The sequence below is a fragment of the Antedon mediterranea genome, chromosome 3 (assembly GCF_964355755.1).
Source record: "Antedon mediterranea chromosome 3, ecAntMedi1.1, whole genome shotgun sequence".
Taxonomy (NCBI): Eukaryota; Metazoa; Echinodermata; class Crinoidea; order Comatulida; family Antedonidae; genus Antedon; species Antedon mediterranea.
This window is the reverse complement of record NC_092672.1, coordinates 30,960,103-30,977,506: the sequence shown is the minus strand read 5'-3', so window position 1 is coordinate 30,977,506 and position 17,404 is coordinate 30,960,103. Positions and strand designations below refer to the sequence as shown.

The 17,404-nt window shown below is 33.9% G+C and overlaps 2 protein-coding genes across 2 annotated transcripts; both read right to left on the bottom strand.

Moving 5' to 3' along the window:
- Positions 1–262: 262 nt before the first annotated feature.
- Positions 263–2,990, bottom strand: LOC140043842 (uncharacterized). The gene is made up of 2 exons (XM_072088317.1): positions 2,967–2,990; positions 263–2,550 (listed from the first exon to the last, which is right to left on the bottom strand). The coding sequence occupies exon 2, from the start codon at positions 2,545–2,547 to the stop codon at positions 610–612; it is 1,938 nt and encodes a 645-aa protein (XP_071944418.1). The 5' UTR covers positions 2,548–2,550; positions 2,967–2,990; the 3' UTR covers positions 263–609.
- A 7,031-nt stretch (positions 2,991–10,021) lies between these two features.
- Positions 10,022–15,560, bottom strand: LOC140043840 (uncharacterized). The gene is made up of 4 exons (XM_072088316.1): positions 15,547–15,560; positions 14,093–14,204; positions 13,349–13,633; positions 10,022–10,796 (listed from the first exon to the last, which is right to left on the bottom strand). Exons 2-4 carry the CDS (start codon positions 14,184–14,186, stop codon positions 10,510–10,512), a joined length of 666 nt encoding a protein of 221 aa, XP_071944417.1. The 5' UTR covers positions 14,187–14,204; positions 15,547–15,560; the 3' UTR covers positions 10,022–10,509.
- Positions 15,561–17,404: the final 1,844 nt, after the last annotated feature.

Genomic DNA, 17,404 nt, shown 5'->3' with positions numbered 1-17,404 from the left:
TTACTGTATCTTCACTTTCGTCATCTTCAGCTGATACAACAATATTAAAAAATGTTTACAATTTTTATTATACTGTAAATGTTTTATTTAAAATATAATTAATTGCTTTCTACAAATTGAACATTACTTGTTATTATTATTTTTTTTTACAAATTACTTTAACGACTGTACATTTGTGCAAATATAATATAAAAACCACAATATGCGATACACATAACATTTAAACAAAATATATTTACATGTGAAGAGACACAGTCCCTAATTATCTCCTAATTATAATAAATTAATTATTAAATATTGTGTAAAGAGTCGGTTTGATAAATATTTTACAAATATATAGAAAGTTTAAAGTTTTCAACAGGATTATAATTATTTGTAATTAATGTGGAGTAGTTTTGCGTCATGGTGTTGAGTAATTGGTCAGATGTTTCCCTACAATGACGTAATTTGTACTTTACATTAAGAATACTAGCGAACAAATTCGCAAGTAATTCTCAGATACATAGTTTTAAAAACAGCATATTCGGCGTCTCCATTTCGTACGTTTGAGCTCCCTGGATATTTGCCAGGCCATCGGACTTCTTTTTTACCATAATTATATATAGTATACTAAAGTTTATTCAGTTGATTGTGACGTTTACTTTGCAATTCCTGGTTCATCATTTCTAAGCATGCGTAGTCGTCCATTTCACTACCACAAATAAGACCTCCAGTACCTCTACCCCTGACAGAGCTGACACCAACAACCCCGGGATGGCCATTCTCTCCCTCTCTATTCATATACATTGGAAGTGTGTTCCATTGTCCGTGTGTATTAGTTCTCACAACTTCATTCGGTCCTGCATAAATATGTCCCAGATCCCGATAATCATAATCATCATTAACCCGATTGTGAACATATGCATATTCATCTTGGCCTATACACATAGAGGAATACATACTGCTATACGTATTGTCACTTATAGAGGCTACTAACTTTCTATGCCTATATCTCGAACGTGGGTCAGCCGTCCTTGCACGATCTGGCGGTGTGTAATATCGAGCAATACATGGAAAACCCATCCCATCGTTTTTCTCTTGCGGTAATGGAAGAAGGCGCCGTTCAGAGGAAGTCCTAGTCGATGACGAGCCCGCAGACGAACAGGCAGACGAGCAACTCGCAGTATTGTTCAAGTTCGTATGCTTACGTACAGGTCGACTGTGTTTTCTAAACCAACATGTTAGAAAAACTGCAGTCAGTAAAAACGTTAGAACGAACGTGATGGCTATAGTGATGAAGACACCCGCCAATGAAACGTGCACCATCGAGTAGTCTGTGGCGCATGGATCAATATTGCGGTCGCCATCTTGGCCTATTATGATCTCTGGATTTGTGTTTACGATTCCTGGTAAAGGATGAACACTGTTCGGACAAGAATTACAATCGCATAGAACATCAAGTTTGAAGTATTTTTTAACTTCACCGGCGATACTCTTTGCTACGCAAACGTACTCTCCAGTGTGTGTCATCTGCGCAGCATTCAATAGCAGACGACCATCTGGTAGACTTTTAACCTGCGTATCGCTAACTCTTGACGGAAGCACCCACGAAATTGAAGGAACAGGAGAACCTGTTGCCTCACATTTAATCACTACATTGTTTTGTACTTTCGCTAAAATATTTGTATCAGTCGTGGTGATGTTTGGTTTTACACACTTTAACCTGAACGTTATCGTTCGAAGATCTTCGCCTTTGAGCAAAGCTGGGGAAGCACATCTAACTGGTGACGTTGTCAATATACGTCGTGCCGTCATACGTGCACGTAACCAACCGCGTAGATATTCCAGCTGGCAGTCACATGTTAACGGATTGTTTTCAAGACCGATTGAAACCAACGATCGCACATTCTCTAAAATGTTAGGAATCGTGTTTAGTTTATTATTGCCAAAGTATATTGTCTGCAAGCGGAGAAGTCCAAGAAACGCATTGTCTGTTATCGAAGATATATTGTTAGATAGAAATGAAATAAGTTGTACGTTTTCTAAACCAGAGAGAATATTATCCGATATTGATCTCAGCCTATTTGCACTGAGATAAAGATGTACTAACGACTTCATTGGTTTTAGAGCACCGACCTCAATTTCGTCGATATCATTATGCGCAAGATCCAGAATCTTAAGTTTCGGCATACCAGCCAATGCCCCAACTTCAATCGTCTTCAATTTGTTCTGCCGTAGATATAGTCCCTCCAATCGTTGGAGATCATTAAACGCTCCCGGTTCTATAGACGAAATGTGATTATTATTAAGAACGAGTTTTTCAAGATTCGGTAAATGGCTGAACGAATTCCTCGTGATTTTCGTTATTAAGTTGTTCTCAAGAACAAGTTCTCGCGTTTGTGGGTGCACTGTAGGGATGCACGTAATCTGCCGTCCTGAACATTTTACAACTCTTTCTTTTTGATTTACAACAGAGCAACTTGCTTTGCATGTTGCTGACGTCACACTTACATTGAAGACTATTATGAAACAAATTGCTAATGTTTTCTGTGCCAACATTTTCACCATCTTCTGTAGTAAATAAAAACAAAATGATAACATTAAAGTCTTTAGAAACTTAAACTAACTTATTGTTTACGATATACCGCATAAATAATGGTAGGCATATGTGTCCTAATTGCGAGTGGAATCTTAAAATCTCTAATAAGAAATAGATTTATTTATTTTAAAACAATTATCGAAGTTATTATTTTGTTTGAGATTGTTTAAAATAAATATGGATATAAGCTAAAATTACTTCATGCTATATTTATCCTAATATTAGGACAATTCTAATCCAGACAATTCCACATGACTGTCATAGGCCTATTAAGTGGTTCCCTCTTTCTTGACGTAACTTCATAATATTTTTACAAAAACCATAATGGTCGGATTAAAATATAAACAAAATAACTAAATCTATAGAATGAAATATACTCAATACTTACCTAGTAATATTTTGCATGTACCTTCATGGAATTTTGTACAGTTATGAATAGATGAAACTTTTCTTAGTTATCAAAAAGAAACTCGGTAGTGTACTTTGATTGGCTCAGCAACTTTAACCAATAGCAATGCTTTAGTTAATTACGTCACTATATTAGTAAGACAACTAAAAAGGAAACGCGTTCGTTTGACCTGACACTTTGCAGATAATTTGCCGATTAACCGCATGTACCAATCAAATGAGTGTTTTCATCGACAGTGACGTAGAAGGAGTGGGATATTGGGTGTTGCTAGATTGTGTCTGTAGTAGTAGGCCTAACATCTGTCTAACATTAACAATTTGGGAGAAGTATAAAATATTCAATCCTGGTTCCATGATACATTTCTGTATAGTGTTTTTTCTTTTATATTAGCCAATATTTTGCTTTGTGTGTGTAATCTTGTCTTATTGTATTATTTATTGTCCTGTCATTGTCGTGTTTTTATTGTTATAGTTATTTTTTCATAAGGGTGGCCATACTATCAAACCTTGCTCTTTTTTTCTCTCCACTAAATTAAATGTGTATTCTTTTATAACATCACTTTATGCAATTCGGAAAATAAAGTTAAAAGTTGAAAGTACGTTTTGATTCCCATTTTGTAGAATACTTCATCAGTAGACGTATAGACTTCAGAAAACGTCAATATCTTAAAAAAAACCTTTGAAAACTCACTTTTACACAGAAGCATTTCCTTTGTCTAACTTTGTCAAACGCCTCTAAGCGTTGCATTATGGATACCGCCGCTATAATAATGATGATGAAATATTGACTGATCGATTAATATATTGATAAAATAATGCATTTAAAATAAGTAAGAAAGTAGAGTAGTAAAGTAAATCATTTCTTTGGAACATAATTTCAATATAATTTTATTGGAAAAATATTCATTCATATTTGTATTTACTGTATACTTGCACATCTACAATAAAGTACGATAGGCCTACTATCTCTCAGACATGTTAATGCATCAGTATTATTAGTACATATCTTTATTCATCCCTCATGAGGCAATTAAGGATGTATTGTCCCCCCAAAACATGAAAAGATTAATAAAACCAGACTTTGAATAGATTATTTTGTAGTTTTAATAAAGTTAATCACTTCCGTAGAAAAAAATGGAAAAAAATGTTTTCACTTATAAAATGACAAAATAAATGGTTAAATTCAACCAAAACCCATTGGCTGGCAGCCAATTTGACTATTTTTTAATTTAAATTACAGTTTTTTGAGTAAATACATTTATTTTTTTCTGACCCAAGTTTTGGTCAAAGTGGACATTGAAATGGCATATTCAACAAAAAAGTTTTTAATAATTATTTTTTCAGGGGGACAATGCATCTTTAGCAAAAGAAGGAGATGGTTACAACATCTTACGATATAAGTACAAATTACAACATCTAATATAAAATATAAAACTCCTCAGAATTCTAAAATGTTTAAGTTAGTAGGCATATAATAAAAAGTTAAAATGTATAACATGATGAAAGAAAAAGGTCAGATCACAATCAATAAAAGAGTTAAAAAGTCCACAAACAACATAATTACTTCCACTAGACCAAAAAATAAACAATACAAAAACACTTCGAAGTATGTTGATATAAGTTTGCGGTAAACCACGTATGTTAGTTGTGAACTGTTGAATTTCTCGACGTTTCGATCAATATGCTTTGATCGTCCTCACTCCTGAGTGAGGATGGTCATTTGATTTCACCTTGCAAACCTTCAAACAATATATCACTTCGAAGTAGTTAATAAACTGTAAGAAACATCAAATCAATCCAAAACCAACCGTCCCCACTGAGCAGACATAGATATAGACATTAAACTCTGTCTACACTATCAAACTTTATGTGACAGCCAACCGTAATATCACTACCATTATTATTTGGGCATATCACTACCATAGTTGGGTACATCACACATTTTTGTCTTGGGCATATCACTACCATATTTGGGCATATCACTACCATAGTTGGGTACATCATACATTTTTGTCTTGGGCATATCACTACCATATTTGGGCATATCACTACCATAGTTGGGTACATCATACATTTTTGTCTTGGGCATATCACTACCATATTTGGGCATATCACTACCATAGTTGGGTACATCATACATTTTTGTCTTGGGCATATCACTACCATATTTGGGCATATCACTACCATAGTTGGGTACATCATACATTTTTGTCTTGAGCATATCACTACCATATTTGGGCATATCACTACCATAGTTGGGTACATCATACATTTTTGTCTTGAGCATATCACTACCATATTTGGGCATATCACTACCATAGTTGGGCATATCACTACCATAGTTGGGCATATCACTACCATAGTTGGGTACATCATACATTTTTGTCTTGAGCATATCACTACCATATTTGGGCATATCACTACCATAGTTGGGTACATCATACATTTTTGTCTTGGGCATATCACTACCATATTTGGGCATATCACTACCATAGTTGGGTACATCATACATTTTTGTCTTGGGCATATCACTACCATATTTGGGCATATCACTACCATAGTTGGGCATATCACTACCATAGTTGGGCATATCACTACCATAGTTGGGCATATCACTACCATAGTTGGGCATATCACTACCATAGTTGGGCATATCACTACCATAGTTGGGCATATCACTACCATAGTTGGGCATATCACTACCATAGTTGGGCATATCACACATTTTTGTCACATAAAGTTTGATAGTGTAGAGCTTAATGGAGAAATTAGTTTGATTTTATTGTTATTATGGTGAGTATTATTCTTAATACTTAGGCTACTTACTCACTTATTTCGGTGAAGATTTAAATAATTTAAAGTTAAACACGTAAAAACATAAAAAATGATAATAATAAAAGACTTAAATAGGCCAAAAATAGTGTTTCACTTATAAAAAGACAAAATAAACGGTTAAATTCAATAAAAAAACAAACCATTGATTTTTGGTCAAAGTGAATAACTATTATGTGACATTAAAATAGCATATTTAATAACAAAATTGTAAAAATTATTTTTTCCAGGGGACAATAGATCTTTATAATACGCACGCACAAAATTCTCCAAGAGAGCTAAAACCAGAGTGTGAGGGAGTTGACAGGAATTTAAAGTTAAAATAGTAAATAAATTATTCCCTGAATACTCTTTTTATTACGGCTATTCAATTAATTTCTTTATAAATCGTTCTGTAATATTGAAGAGCTATGCTGCTAAAAAAAATCGATATTTGCTGAAAAGCAAACAAAATAATCTGTTAGCTTTATCGTACGAGAACTGATGTCTTTATTAATCAAGATTTGATTAAATGTGTACTGTAATGTAAACAGATTTAATCTCTTAAATGGAAATTATAGTTGGATAATAGTGCAAAGAAAATACAAAACACAAATACAAGAATAATAATACAAAAGGTACGCCCGCCACTAATTTGTATTTGAGATAAATGTTACAGTTATTGATCAAGATTTGATTAAACGTGCCGGCAATGTAAACATATTCCCTTATATGGAAATTCTGGCTGAATATTAGTACAAAAACAATACAAGGAAGAGTAAACATCAGTATAAATGCCCGCCACTACATTTGTATTTGAGATAAATGTTACAGTTATTGATCAAGATTTGATTAAGAGCGTATAGTGTAAACAGATTTTTATATAGCAATTCTTGCTGGATATTATTAGTACATAAGAAAATACAAAATAACAGAAGAACGGTAGACAACAGTTTAATTATGTATTTGTGATAAGTGTTACGATACTACAATAATTAACCAAACTGGACATATTTCATACATAGAAACACATAAGGAAAAAAAAAGAAAGAAAAAACAAAAAGACGTGTCTAAAACAAGCAGTAAAAAAGATTAACATTACAATAAATTAATAAAGTCTAACCATTGTTTCTCAAAATCATTTGATTCTCCATTTTGCCTTGCAATATACCTTAAAATCGTTAAATAATTTCTTAAACAAATATTTAAAGCCTTGATACTTGGCACAGTTTTACCAATTCTACATATATAAATTAAATACTTTGTAAGAATAATAATTGTATTAACAGAAAAGCATTGCGAAATATCTCCAAACAAAATTAGTATTTCCTTTAAAAAATAACTTTTACAATTGATTTGATTTTGTTTGGGTATATTTAATCATTGTTTAATGATTTTCAATTGCAATTATGCTAAAATTTGTTTAGACGTGTAGAACTCGCCAAACAAACGATGTTACAGTGATTGAAAATGCTATTCTCTAAATTAAAAAAAAAGTATGTTATATCTTAACTTATGATCTTTTATATAGAATACTATTTAAGTGGTCCCTTCCGATGAATAGCAATCGAGACAGAGACCACTTACAGTTTGTATTTTGCATCTGTGCAGATGCCTACATTTAAATTAGACATACATATTCCAATCATTAATTAAACTTTAACATGAATTGAAATATCATCCATTGTGTTGCTCCTTTCATATCCAATGCGAATCTTTCTTAAGGCTCATTTACAAGTTGGACGATTAGATCGACGATAAATATATAAACATGCATTTTTTTAAACATAAAACAAAAGAAATTAGAAATGTTTTTGGTCTAGAATTATAGGATAATCATTTATGCTGTCTTTGATAAAAATAATATTTTGAACATTCTAATCAAATGACGTCATGATAAATAAAAACAATAAAGTCGTATTTTCACGATATTATTTCTCTTACTAATCATGACGTCATTTGATTGGACGTGTGGAAATATAATTAAGGAAGCATAGATGATTATTCTATAATTCTAGGAAGAAAGTGTTTATATTTCTTTTGTTTTATGTATGAAAAATGCATATTTGTCTATTTATCATCGATCGTTATCTTCCTAGTGTAAATGGGTCTTTAGAGAGAAACGAGGATTTGGATAGTAAACATGCTGCACATTTTTTTCTGACTGATTTACTTTATCGTTTTGATTTAGTTTGGCTTATTTTATTTGTATCTGTCATTGAGATCCAGCCACTGATACCCAAAGCATTGTGATTTTTTCAGTGCTTACTTTATTTTGTATCTCCATTAAGATCCAGCCACTGATATCCACAGTATTGTCATTTTTCAGTATTGCCTTTGGATTTATTAATTCCTGTGTAGGCCTACTGTTACTTTTTCATTAACCCCTTACTTTTAAACCAAGCGTATGAACCTGTATTTGAACTTATTTTTTCATTTTTATTTCCAAACCCAACCAACAGCAAAATAAATTCGCCAATAACAGGAGGGTAAACACAAAACGGATACAAATACATGAATAAAACAAGATAATAAGGTAGCATTAGAAAATTATAAAATACTTAACACTTTGTTCTTAAACTGATTCAATGAATCAGAAAAAATATCAAGGCCATCATCTATAACTAAAAGAGAATTATATAATTTACTAAGTCTACAAAACAATCCATTTTGGCAGAAATTCACCCTCCTAAAGGGAACATGAAATGTGAGTTTGGATCTTAATCTACGGGAAGGAACATGGAAAAAAAAAACAAGAAATAAAATTACAATCAAAATTACTATGAATGGAATTATATAGAAACTTAAGATCAAGGTAAGCTCGACGTAATTTAGGTGATAAACATTTAACCAAATTAATTTGCTCAGTTTGCTTATATGAGACAAACCGCATGAAACGATGATGGAACCTTTCAATACGATTGACATGAACCACACTAATTGAATTATAAATAACAGAACCGAAATCAAGAGAAGGTCAAATAAACATCTGATAAAGAGAAATTTTTGTTTGGGGGTGAAGATCCTTACAATTTCTCCACATGAGTCCCAACAAACGGTTAGCCCTTTTAACGGTTTCATTAATATGAACAGAAAAATTAAGTTTAGAGTCAACATAAACACCAAGATCTATCAATGAAATTATCAGTAATGGTATAATACTTAACATTTTACACTTTCCGGGGTTGAGTTCCAATCCCCACTTTTGTGACAATTCACACAATCGGTGAAGGTTCTCTTGAAGCAGACTTGAATCCACTCTGGAACTAATTGTTTTATACATTTTAAGATCATCAGCATACATTAAACAATGTGATGATTTAAAGATTGTACTTAAAGATGCTGAGCTCCGTTATATCAAAGATTTTATGTTTGGTTGCGACATGATCAATTCCACACCCACTGAACGTTTGACTGATTTTTGATTGACCAATTGGTTTCATCAAATGTTTGGTTACTAGAAACGGGAGAATAATGTACAGAATTTGTCGCAGCCAATCCTAAGAACAAAGGACTGTAACGATGTCCTATCTTGGTAAGACAGGCTCAGTGTCCTGTTGTTAGATTGCCTGTAACAAGAATACTAACATTAATTCTAAGAACAAACAAAGGACTGTTACAAGGTCCTATCTTGGTAAGACAGGCTCAGTGTCCTGTTGTTAGATTGCCTGTAACAAGAATACTAACATTAATTCTAAGAACAAACAAAGGACTGTTACAAGGTCCTATCTTGGTAAGACAGGCTCAGTGTCCTGTTGTTAGATTGCCTGTAACAAGAATACTAACATTAATTCTAAGAACAAACAAAGGACTGTTACAAGGTCCTATCTTGGTAAGACAGACTCAGTGTCCTGTTGTTAGATTGCCTGTAACAAGAATACTAACATTAATTCTAAGAACAAACAAAAGGACTGTTACAAGGTCCTATCTTGGTAAGACAGACTCAGTGTCCTGTTGTTAGATTGCCTGTAACTAGAATACTAACATACTACAATATATCGTTAGCTTTTTTTGGAATTTCCCTCATCTGTGTATTATATAGTACGTTAGCATAGTTTCTTTCTGCAATAGTGGCGCTCAAAGAAGAAATATACTCCTATCAATTCAATCCATCGCGTACTTTTCAAGCCTCAGTGCACACAACGTTGTTTTTGTGTGAGCACTTAGTGTTTAATACAACCATTGTCATGTTATTACAATAGACCCATTGTACCACTTTGGCTTTATTACATTTTATTACATAATAAATTATTTCTTAATAGTTTATTTATGAGTTAATAATATCATATTACGTTTATAACTGGTGTGCATTTAATAGAATTCCGTAAAAGATTGAATGGTCATAACAGTCATATGTCTCCATACTGAACTTAATTAATGCGTTCCAATTACATTAATTTTACATTAATTTCGATCCTAGGTAATTAATCTCGCCATCAAGCTAGCTATAAAATTAGATAGTTCGATGACCTTGTGAATGGAAAGTTTTGATATGTTTAGGACTATTCACATTCATATTCATTGTTTCTATTTTTGCGTTTCAAAAAATCGCATCAGATTATTGAAGAATATTTGATTCGTACGAACAAATTCTTCACCTGGTGAAAACGGCTTAATATTTCTTTTTTAAATATTTGAAATTTACGTTTACTATCCTCATAAATATTAAATGATCCTCGCGTGTCACACGCATATCATGAGACAGTTTTCCATTAATTATCTGTGAATAGAGTATTATTATAGACATGATAAAGTGCGCAATCGGGTTCATTGTAATAATATTGAAACGCATTTCCGTCATCACTGAGAGCGTAGCAACTTTTATGACGAATCTGAAACGCGTTACACTGCTCAACTGATTTGCAAAATTGAAAACACTGTAAGCTGTTCCTTGTGATTTTATGAGCTAACGATAAGTCACCAATAGCGTTTACAGTCAAACACGCTCCATCAACTAACTTTGCATATGACTGCCTCAGTGGTTGCTTCGGTGGTTCATCTGAAAAAGATGATTAGATCAGTAACACATTAATGTTAGTAAACCTTATTGCCACTAACCCTAAAATGCGCATGCGCATTAATTATCTTTGAACCTGTGTGGGCCGTCTAACGGCTCTACTCTGCGGTCAAATTCTGAGCGCCATATTTGTTATTGTCCGGATTAAAATTATTGTCTAATATTTTAAAATGTTCCACACTTCAGTCAACATTAAATGGGTAAAAAATGTTATACAGGAGCTTAAAGTTAAAAAAGACTACCTAACCTTATGTAAAGTATCAACATTTATACATTTGAATGTTTTTCTTGCGCTTCTGTCAACGCATTAATGTATGTTCTTTATATTAGGCCAAATGGAATGAATTTCCATTTTCTTTCAACAGTAGGTGAATAATTAATGTTTTGTATTCGTGGAATGGTTTGAATATTTTAAATCGTTGAAAGATGCGCTTGTTTATACACAGTGTCATAGGTCGTGTTATCAATTTAACCTGAATCGTGTTCATTGTAGTCCACCGGATATTCCTAATTCTAAAGTTAATCAACAATAATGCAAACAAAATTATTTTTTAATATAAATCAATATAGATAAGTGGCATTGCTTTAAATACGCCTCGTGTTAATATTACCAGTGAATAAAAAAACGAATCAACAAATCCTAGGCCAAGGCCTCTATTAAGCGCTGACAACATATAACACGTACTGGCAATTTATCAAATTATATTAATTTAGCAATGTACTTTAGTTACTTTAGGAAGAGAGAAATTACACTCTTCCCAGGTTTCTTTTACCGGAAATATCTTTGGCCATCATACATGTCGGCCATTGTACAAAGATCATCAAACTTTATTTTTGAACAATTATGGCGTTATGGATTTAGACTAGAAATCAATAAACAAATGTTAAAGAGTATTTTTTTTTTGATTCGAGGTTTATAGTGTACTTTGTACTTTGGTATTCACAAATTCTTACCACAAGTATTGTCAATTCTTGACCGTTTTTGGTTTAATTAAACGATTTGATTAGATGACTGACATGGTATAATTAAATGCATCTCACCGTAATAAAATAAAAATCGATAAAGTATAATATTTTAATTTCCGCACATAAATTCTATCATCAATTACCGTATGCGTAAGGAAAACTAATACATATCTGAATTAGTGTTTTTGTGAGGTTAAATAGCGGCCTGGTTTTGCTATTTGAAATAGCCCTGACACGTTGCCAGCACTGGCAGAGATTATGTGGTCCTCCTTATTTTTCGAGGACAGAACCCCAAAATATGGACACTTAATATGACCAAGGCGACTTAACAACAGGACACTGAACACTCCTTGCCAAGAAAAGAACTTTCTTTTCGTTGATCTTATGCGACAAATACTAATCTTACTTCAAATTGCTCAAGAACCATCTCTTCTCCTTGTTTAATTGCTTCCTTTCTCATATCTCTCTCTGACATGGCTTTTTATTTTGTTTAATTGTTTAATTGATGTCCCCTTTGCTTTTAGTTATCTATATATATTATGAATTTTTATAAATTCTATTTATTTAATTTAATTTTTAATTGTTGTATGTTAATTTCTTGTCAAATTGTATTTTTGTGAGGGTCCCTAATGTACTGTACTATGTGGGCCTATATATTCCTCGCGGCGCGCGGTGTCTGGGAAATGGAACTGATCATGTCGCAGCCACTTATAAACCCTTTGATCTCCGGAGCTCAGCATCCTGTTGTTAGATTGCCTTGATATGACCGCACATTACGGACCATTTACTCAAAATGTATCAATGGTTAACTATATATGCTAAGTGTAGTACAATAATTAACACACTTAGGCCTAAATGGCGCCGTTTAAAATCATTTTATAAGTGTTCTGTTAAACTAATGTGTTTGCAGATAGATATACATTTAACAGACGTCGGCGGTGTACAAATCAATACAATTGTTTACTCTTTTTTTGAAATGATATAACCTAAAAAATGACTGATTGGTTTTTATTTGATCGATCGTACTGCCATATGGATGGGACGGGAAGGTGTGGGTGGGGTGTAGAGAGGGGATTGGTGCTTTTATGTTGCGTGGGTTTGGGCTGGGGTGAATGGGAAGCGTTCGATGAAATAAAGTAAATGATTCCTTTATTTTAAAAATTACTCTCCCCACCCTTTTTTTTTCAAAAAAAGGAGGGAGAAGTAGGGTGGGATAACTGCATTCATACCCAATCCTTAGTGTTGTGTCTCCATATACGAAAGCACAATATTTGCTCAGTATGTATGCAAATTTGGCAATAAATCATCTCATTTGCATCACATGTGGTGCCTGCACCTTGCAGTGTTAGGTCGGTAATGGCGAAGGTATACCGCATAATAGGCTACGATCAGATACTTGTGACACATATGTGATACTATAATATTACGGAATTGTTTTGGAGAAATTGGATGCTCAAAAATCGGACAGAACCACCAGCACAAACCCACACTTTACACTCTTGAATGTTTCGCTTATCAATTATGATTTACATCAATTCATTGATTGTAATTGATTGTAATTTAATTACCTGAACCACATGTGTAATCCACCTCCATATATTTGTAAATGCCTGGACAAGGATCGCCATACATACTGAAGGACCTCACTGAACATGAGTTCATATCATTACACAAATTAGACGCGTATTCTGATGTATCGTATCCACAACTATGAGCCGGTGACGATGAATGGGGACAGTACACACTACCAGGCTCATAGCGACCATAATGCGCTGATATTACTTGAATGTTCCCTCCATTTGTGCATGTTATCTGGTGTGTTTGACCCTCGCATATTATTTCTTTTAAATTGCCTGTGTGAAAAGTGAAAGCAAAACGAAATATTTGAATTTCATTGGTGCGGAAAGAATATTATTGGAAACGCTGAAATTGAATAAGTCTCAAAAGATTGGATAAATAATAAAGGAATCTGAAGGAATATGAAAACAATAGATATTTAAATAAATATATCAGTAGAAGCTAGTATTAATAATGGCAATCAAACACCGCTAGAGGGTATGAGAGAATGTGGAATTTCTACTACGGACCCACTGCAGCCACAGGACAGCGCCTCCCAGATGGACCCTAGGAATACTAAAGTTACTATAAGTTTTCCCACAATAAGGGTTTTGTATTTTTTCCAAATCACCCGGTCTACCCGTAAAAACAATATTTATGACCTATTTATGACACGCAGATTTATGTAGTAGAAATTTCGGTATATTGAAGGTAGTGTATATTTCATTTATTTATTTGCATACAAAATATCTTACCTTTAGTAAATGCAAAAAATAACGATATCACAGTGACCGAGAGTAACACATTCCACGTATTTTCCAGATAAACTAAACTTGTTCTCGATAACATTTCTTGTTGATGGTAGGCCTAAAAAAGGTTTGTAATGATTGTGTTAAAATATAATTGGCTAGATTCTATATCGTTACCAGGAAGGTTACCGTACTATTTGTAATCAATCACAGAAGAGTATGTATCCCGTTTGCTCGTTTCATCATACTTTTTTTAATTCCGCATTCCCGCCATTTGGAGCAATCTCACAATTTTTCTTCATCGTTAAAGATATATTGTACCGCCGCCAAAAACAAAACAAAAAAGAAACATGAAAAATGAAGATTAACTAAATCAGACTTTGAATAGGTTATTTTGTAGTTTTAATAATGTTAATTACTCCATAGAACAAAAAAAAATAACGGAAAAAATAATACTGTTTTCACTTAAAATGACGAAATCAATGGTTAAATTAAACAAAAGCCTATTGACTGACAGCTGGTTTTATGCTTTAGGTTACCGTTTTTTCAGGTAAATACATTTTTGTTTCGATCCATATTTGGATCAAAGTGGATAACTATTATGTGACATTAAAATGGCATATTGAAATTTAAATGTTTTTCAGGGGGACAATACGATACATCTTTAAGTTAACAGTACATTGTTTTTCTGCAACTACAAAAATGGTTTAATAATTGAAGTCTTCAGTTTAATGTTTAAGTTCTCATCTTATTATGTATGGAAGCAAAAACTGGTCTTCCTGACTTTGTTGTTTCAGCTAGTTCTTTAAATTTGTTTAAAAATAGACTAAATGAGGCTTGGGTAAACCATCCATTAAAGTTCACACCGTTTGTACAATATGACATGATAATCGCGAGGGGCTTATAAGCAATATTATGCTTCGCCTCAATTTCTCTCTATTCATACGACTATGAGGGATAACAAGTAAACAAGTAAAAACCTAGAACTTTTAGCTATTTCTTTTGTAACCTTACGTTTTTTTTAATTTTGGAGGAAGTAACAATATTGTTATTCTGAGTTTGTGGAGGAGGGCATTTGACTGATTAGGCGGTATAACTTTCGCAGAACTTGAATCTCATTGACGATTTTAAAACAGATGTTTGAAAAAACGCGCGTTTGAACACGATTAAAAACATCATTTCTTTCAATGTGTTGCTGTTTATCATTACATCAGCTTGGTTCCCACTAGCGAGGCAACGTAACAAACGCACCTTCACAACGTAAGAAAATGTCCTTTCAGTAATCGTGCTTGCCCTCGTAAAATTAAAACCGCGATGTTTTCAGCAGTGTTGCGTCGTCGGTTCCCACTTGCAATATAGCACTTTTCGTCAATACGTTGCCCGCGTTGCGTTGCATTGCGTCGCTAGTGGGAACCACGCTTTACATACGTAGATATCATAAACAAAATACCAACACTTACCTTAGCAAGGCATGCATTTTCCAACTGATAAAATGAAAGTAATGCACTCTAAATTCAAGTTCCTATGATACGCCCTCATCGTCACTTTTTTCAGTGAATATCGATTTTTGTATTAGCATTAATTTGTTTACCACTAGAACGCAACGCATCGAACATCAAAGTATCGACGCAACGTGCTGTATTGCATACTCACAAGTTGGAACCGACGACGCAATAGTGCTGCAAACATCGCAGGTTTGATTTCACGCAGGCGGGGGCAAACACAATGATTGGAAGGACATTTTCTTACGTTGCGTAGGTTGCGTTACGTTACGTCGCCAGTGGGAACCAAGCTTCACCATTAACAACGTTTAATAATAAATCGTATTCTGACCCCTTATCTCTATGTATTCTAATGATCGGTATGTTTAAACTTAGTCTAGGCTCTAGACCGAAAATTAGTAAAAAGATAAATATTTTCACACATAGCGTTTCATTGGTATAATATTCGTATTTTCGTAGTATTCAGACAAAAATTGAAACGCCCAACATAAAGAAAGATATTAACTACAGATTTGGGGCAAGTCTAGATCAAAAACTATGGAATTGGATTTTGTAAAAGTTAACCATTTTGTGCCGAATAATAAAAATCTCATTTTCAACAACATTCGTTATTTTTCAACTTGATAACAACAAATTTCATGTTCGATCATATTTCGCCTTTTATTATCAAAAGGCAAACTTTTGTAAAGACAAAGTATGGTTTGTAAAAGACAAACTAGCATGGTTTGTAAGATGTAGGAAAGAAGAATGCGTGTGTCGATTGATAGCTCGTTGTAAAGCGTGGTTCCCATTAGACTTAGTTCCCACTAGCGACGCAACGTAACGCAACCTACAAAACATAATGCTTGGTTCCCACTAGAGACGCAACGCAAGGACGTAACGAAACGTAAGTTAGTTGACCAATCACAAGCGATAGCTTATTCGAACTCTCGCTTGTCATTTGTCAACACGATTGCGTTGCGTTTATGTCCTTGCGTTGCGTCCGAGTCGAAACCAAGCTTAAGGAAATGCCTTTCTAATAATTGTCTTTGCTCCCGCCTCCTGCGTGAAATAAAACCTGCGATGTTTGCAGCACTATTGCGTCGTCGGTACAGCACTTTGTGTCAATACGTCGCTGCGTTGCGTTCTAGTGGGAACCACACTTTACGTTACGCTTACGTTGCGTCCTAGTCAGAAACCCGAGCTTTAACGAAAGAAGCATTTTAAAGGTAAAGGTTGTCATTTATGCCCCCAAAACCTTGAAGCGCTTCACATTATTCTTCATTTTTCGTTTATCAAACACGTATGGCAGCATACTCCCATAATGTGGGAGCTAGTAATCAGCGCAGTTTGTGTCTTGTGTACCCATTTTTCTTCCCCATGGGTGGAGAGAGAGGCAAATGCAAGTAAAGTTTCTTGCCTAAAGTACACATGCAATGGGATGAGAGACTCAAACCCACAATCTCGCCATCAGTCCAACGTTCAACACACTACATAACTGCTCTCAGTTAAGCTCAGTCTACACTATCAAACTAGTTTAACAAAAAAGTGTGATGTGCCCAATGGTGGTAGTGGTATGCCCAAGTATGGTAGTGATGACATCATCATGTCCATTATGGGCACTCACATGTTTTTAATAAAGTTTGATAGTGTAGACAGAACTTAACTGAGAGCGGTTATTCAGTGTGTTGAACGTTGGACTGATGGTGAGATTGTGGGTTCGAGTCCAATGCTAATCGCATTTCACGTGTACTTTAGACAAGAAACTTTACTTGCATTTGCAGGGAGTGATAGGAAAATAACATCAAAGTGTGAAAACAAACATTAATTTACCTAA

Coding starts and splice junctions, on each gene's coding strand:
- LOC140043842 (XM_072088317.1), bottom strand. CDS start 2,547: ATGGTGAAAATGTTGGCACAGAAAACATTAGCAATTTGTTTCATAATA.
- LOC140043840 (XM_072088316.1), bottom strand. CDS start 14,186: ATGTTATCGAGAACAAGTTTAGTTTATCTGGAAAATACGTGGAATGTG. Junction 13,634..14,092: donor ATTTTTTGCATTTACTAAAG/GTAAGATATTTT, acceptor CTTTTCACACAG/GCAATTTAAAAGAAATAATA. Junction 10,797..13,348: donor GGATTACACATGTGGTTCAG/GTAATTAAATTA, acceptor CATCTTTTTCAG/ATGAACCACCGAAGCAACCA.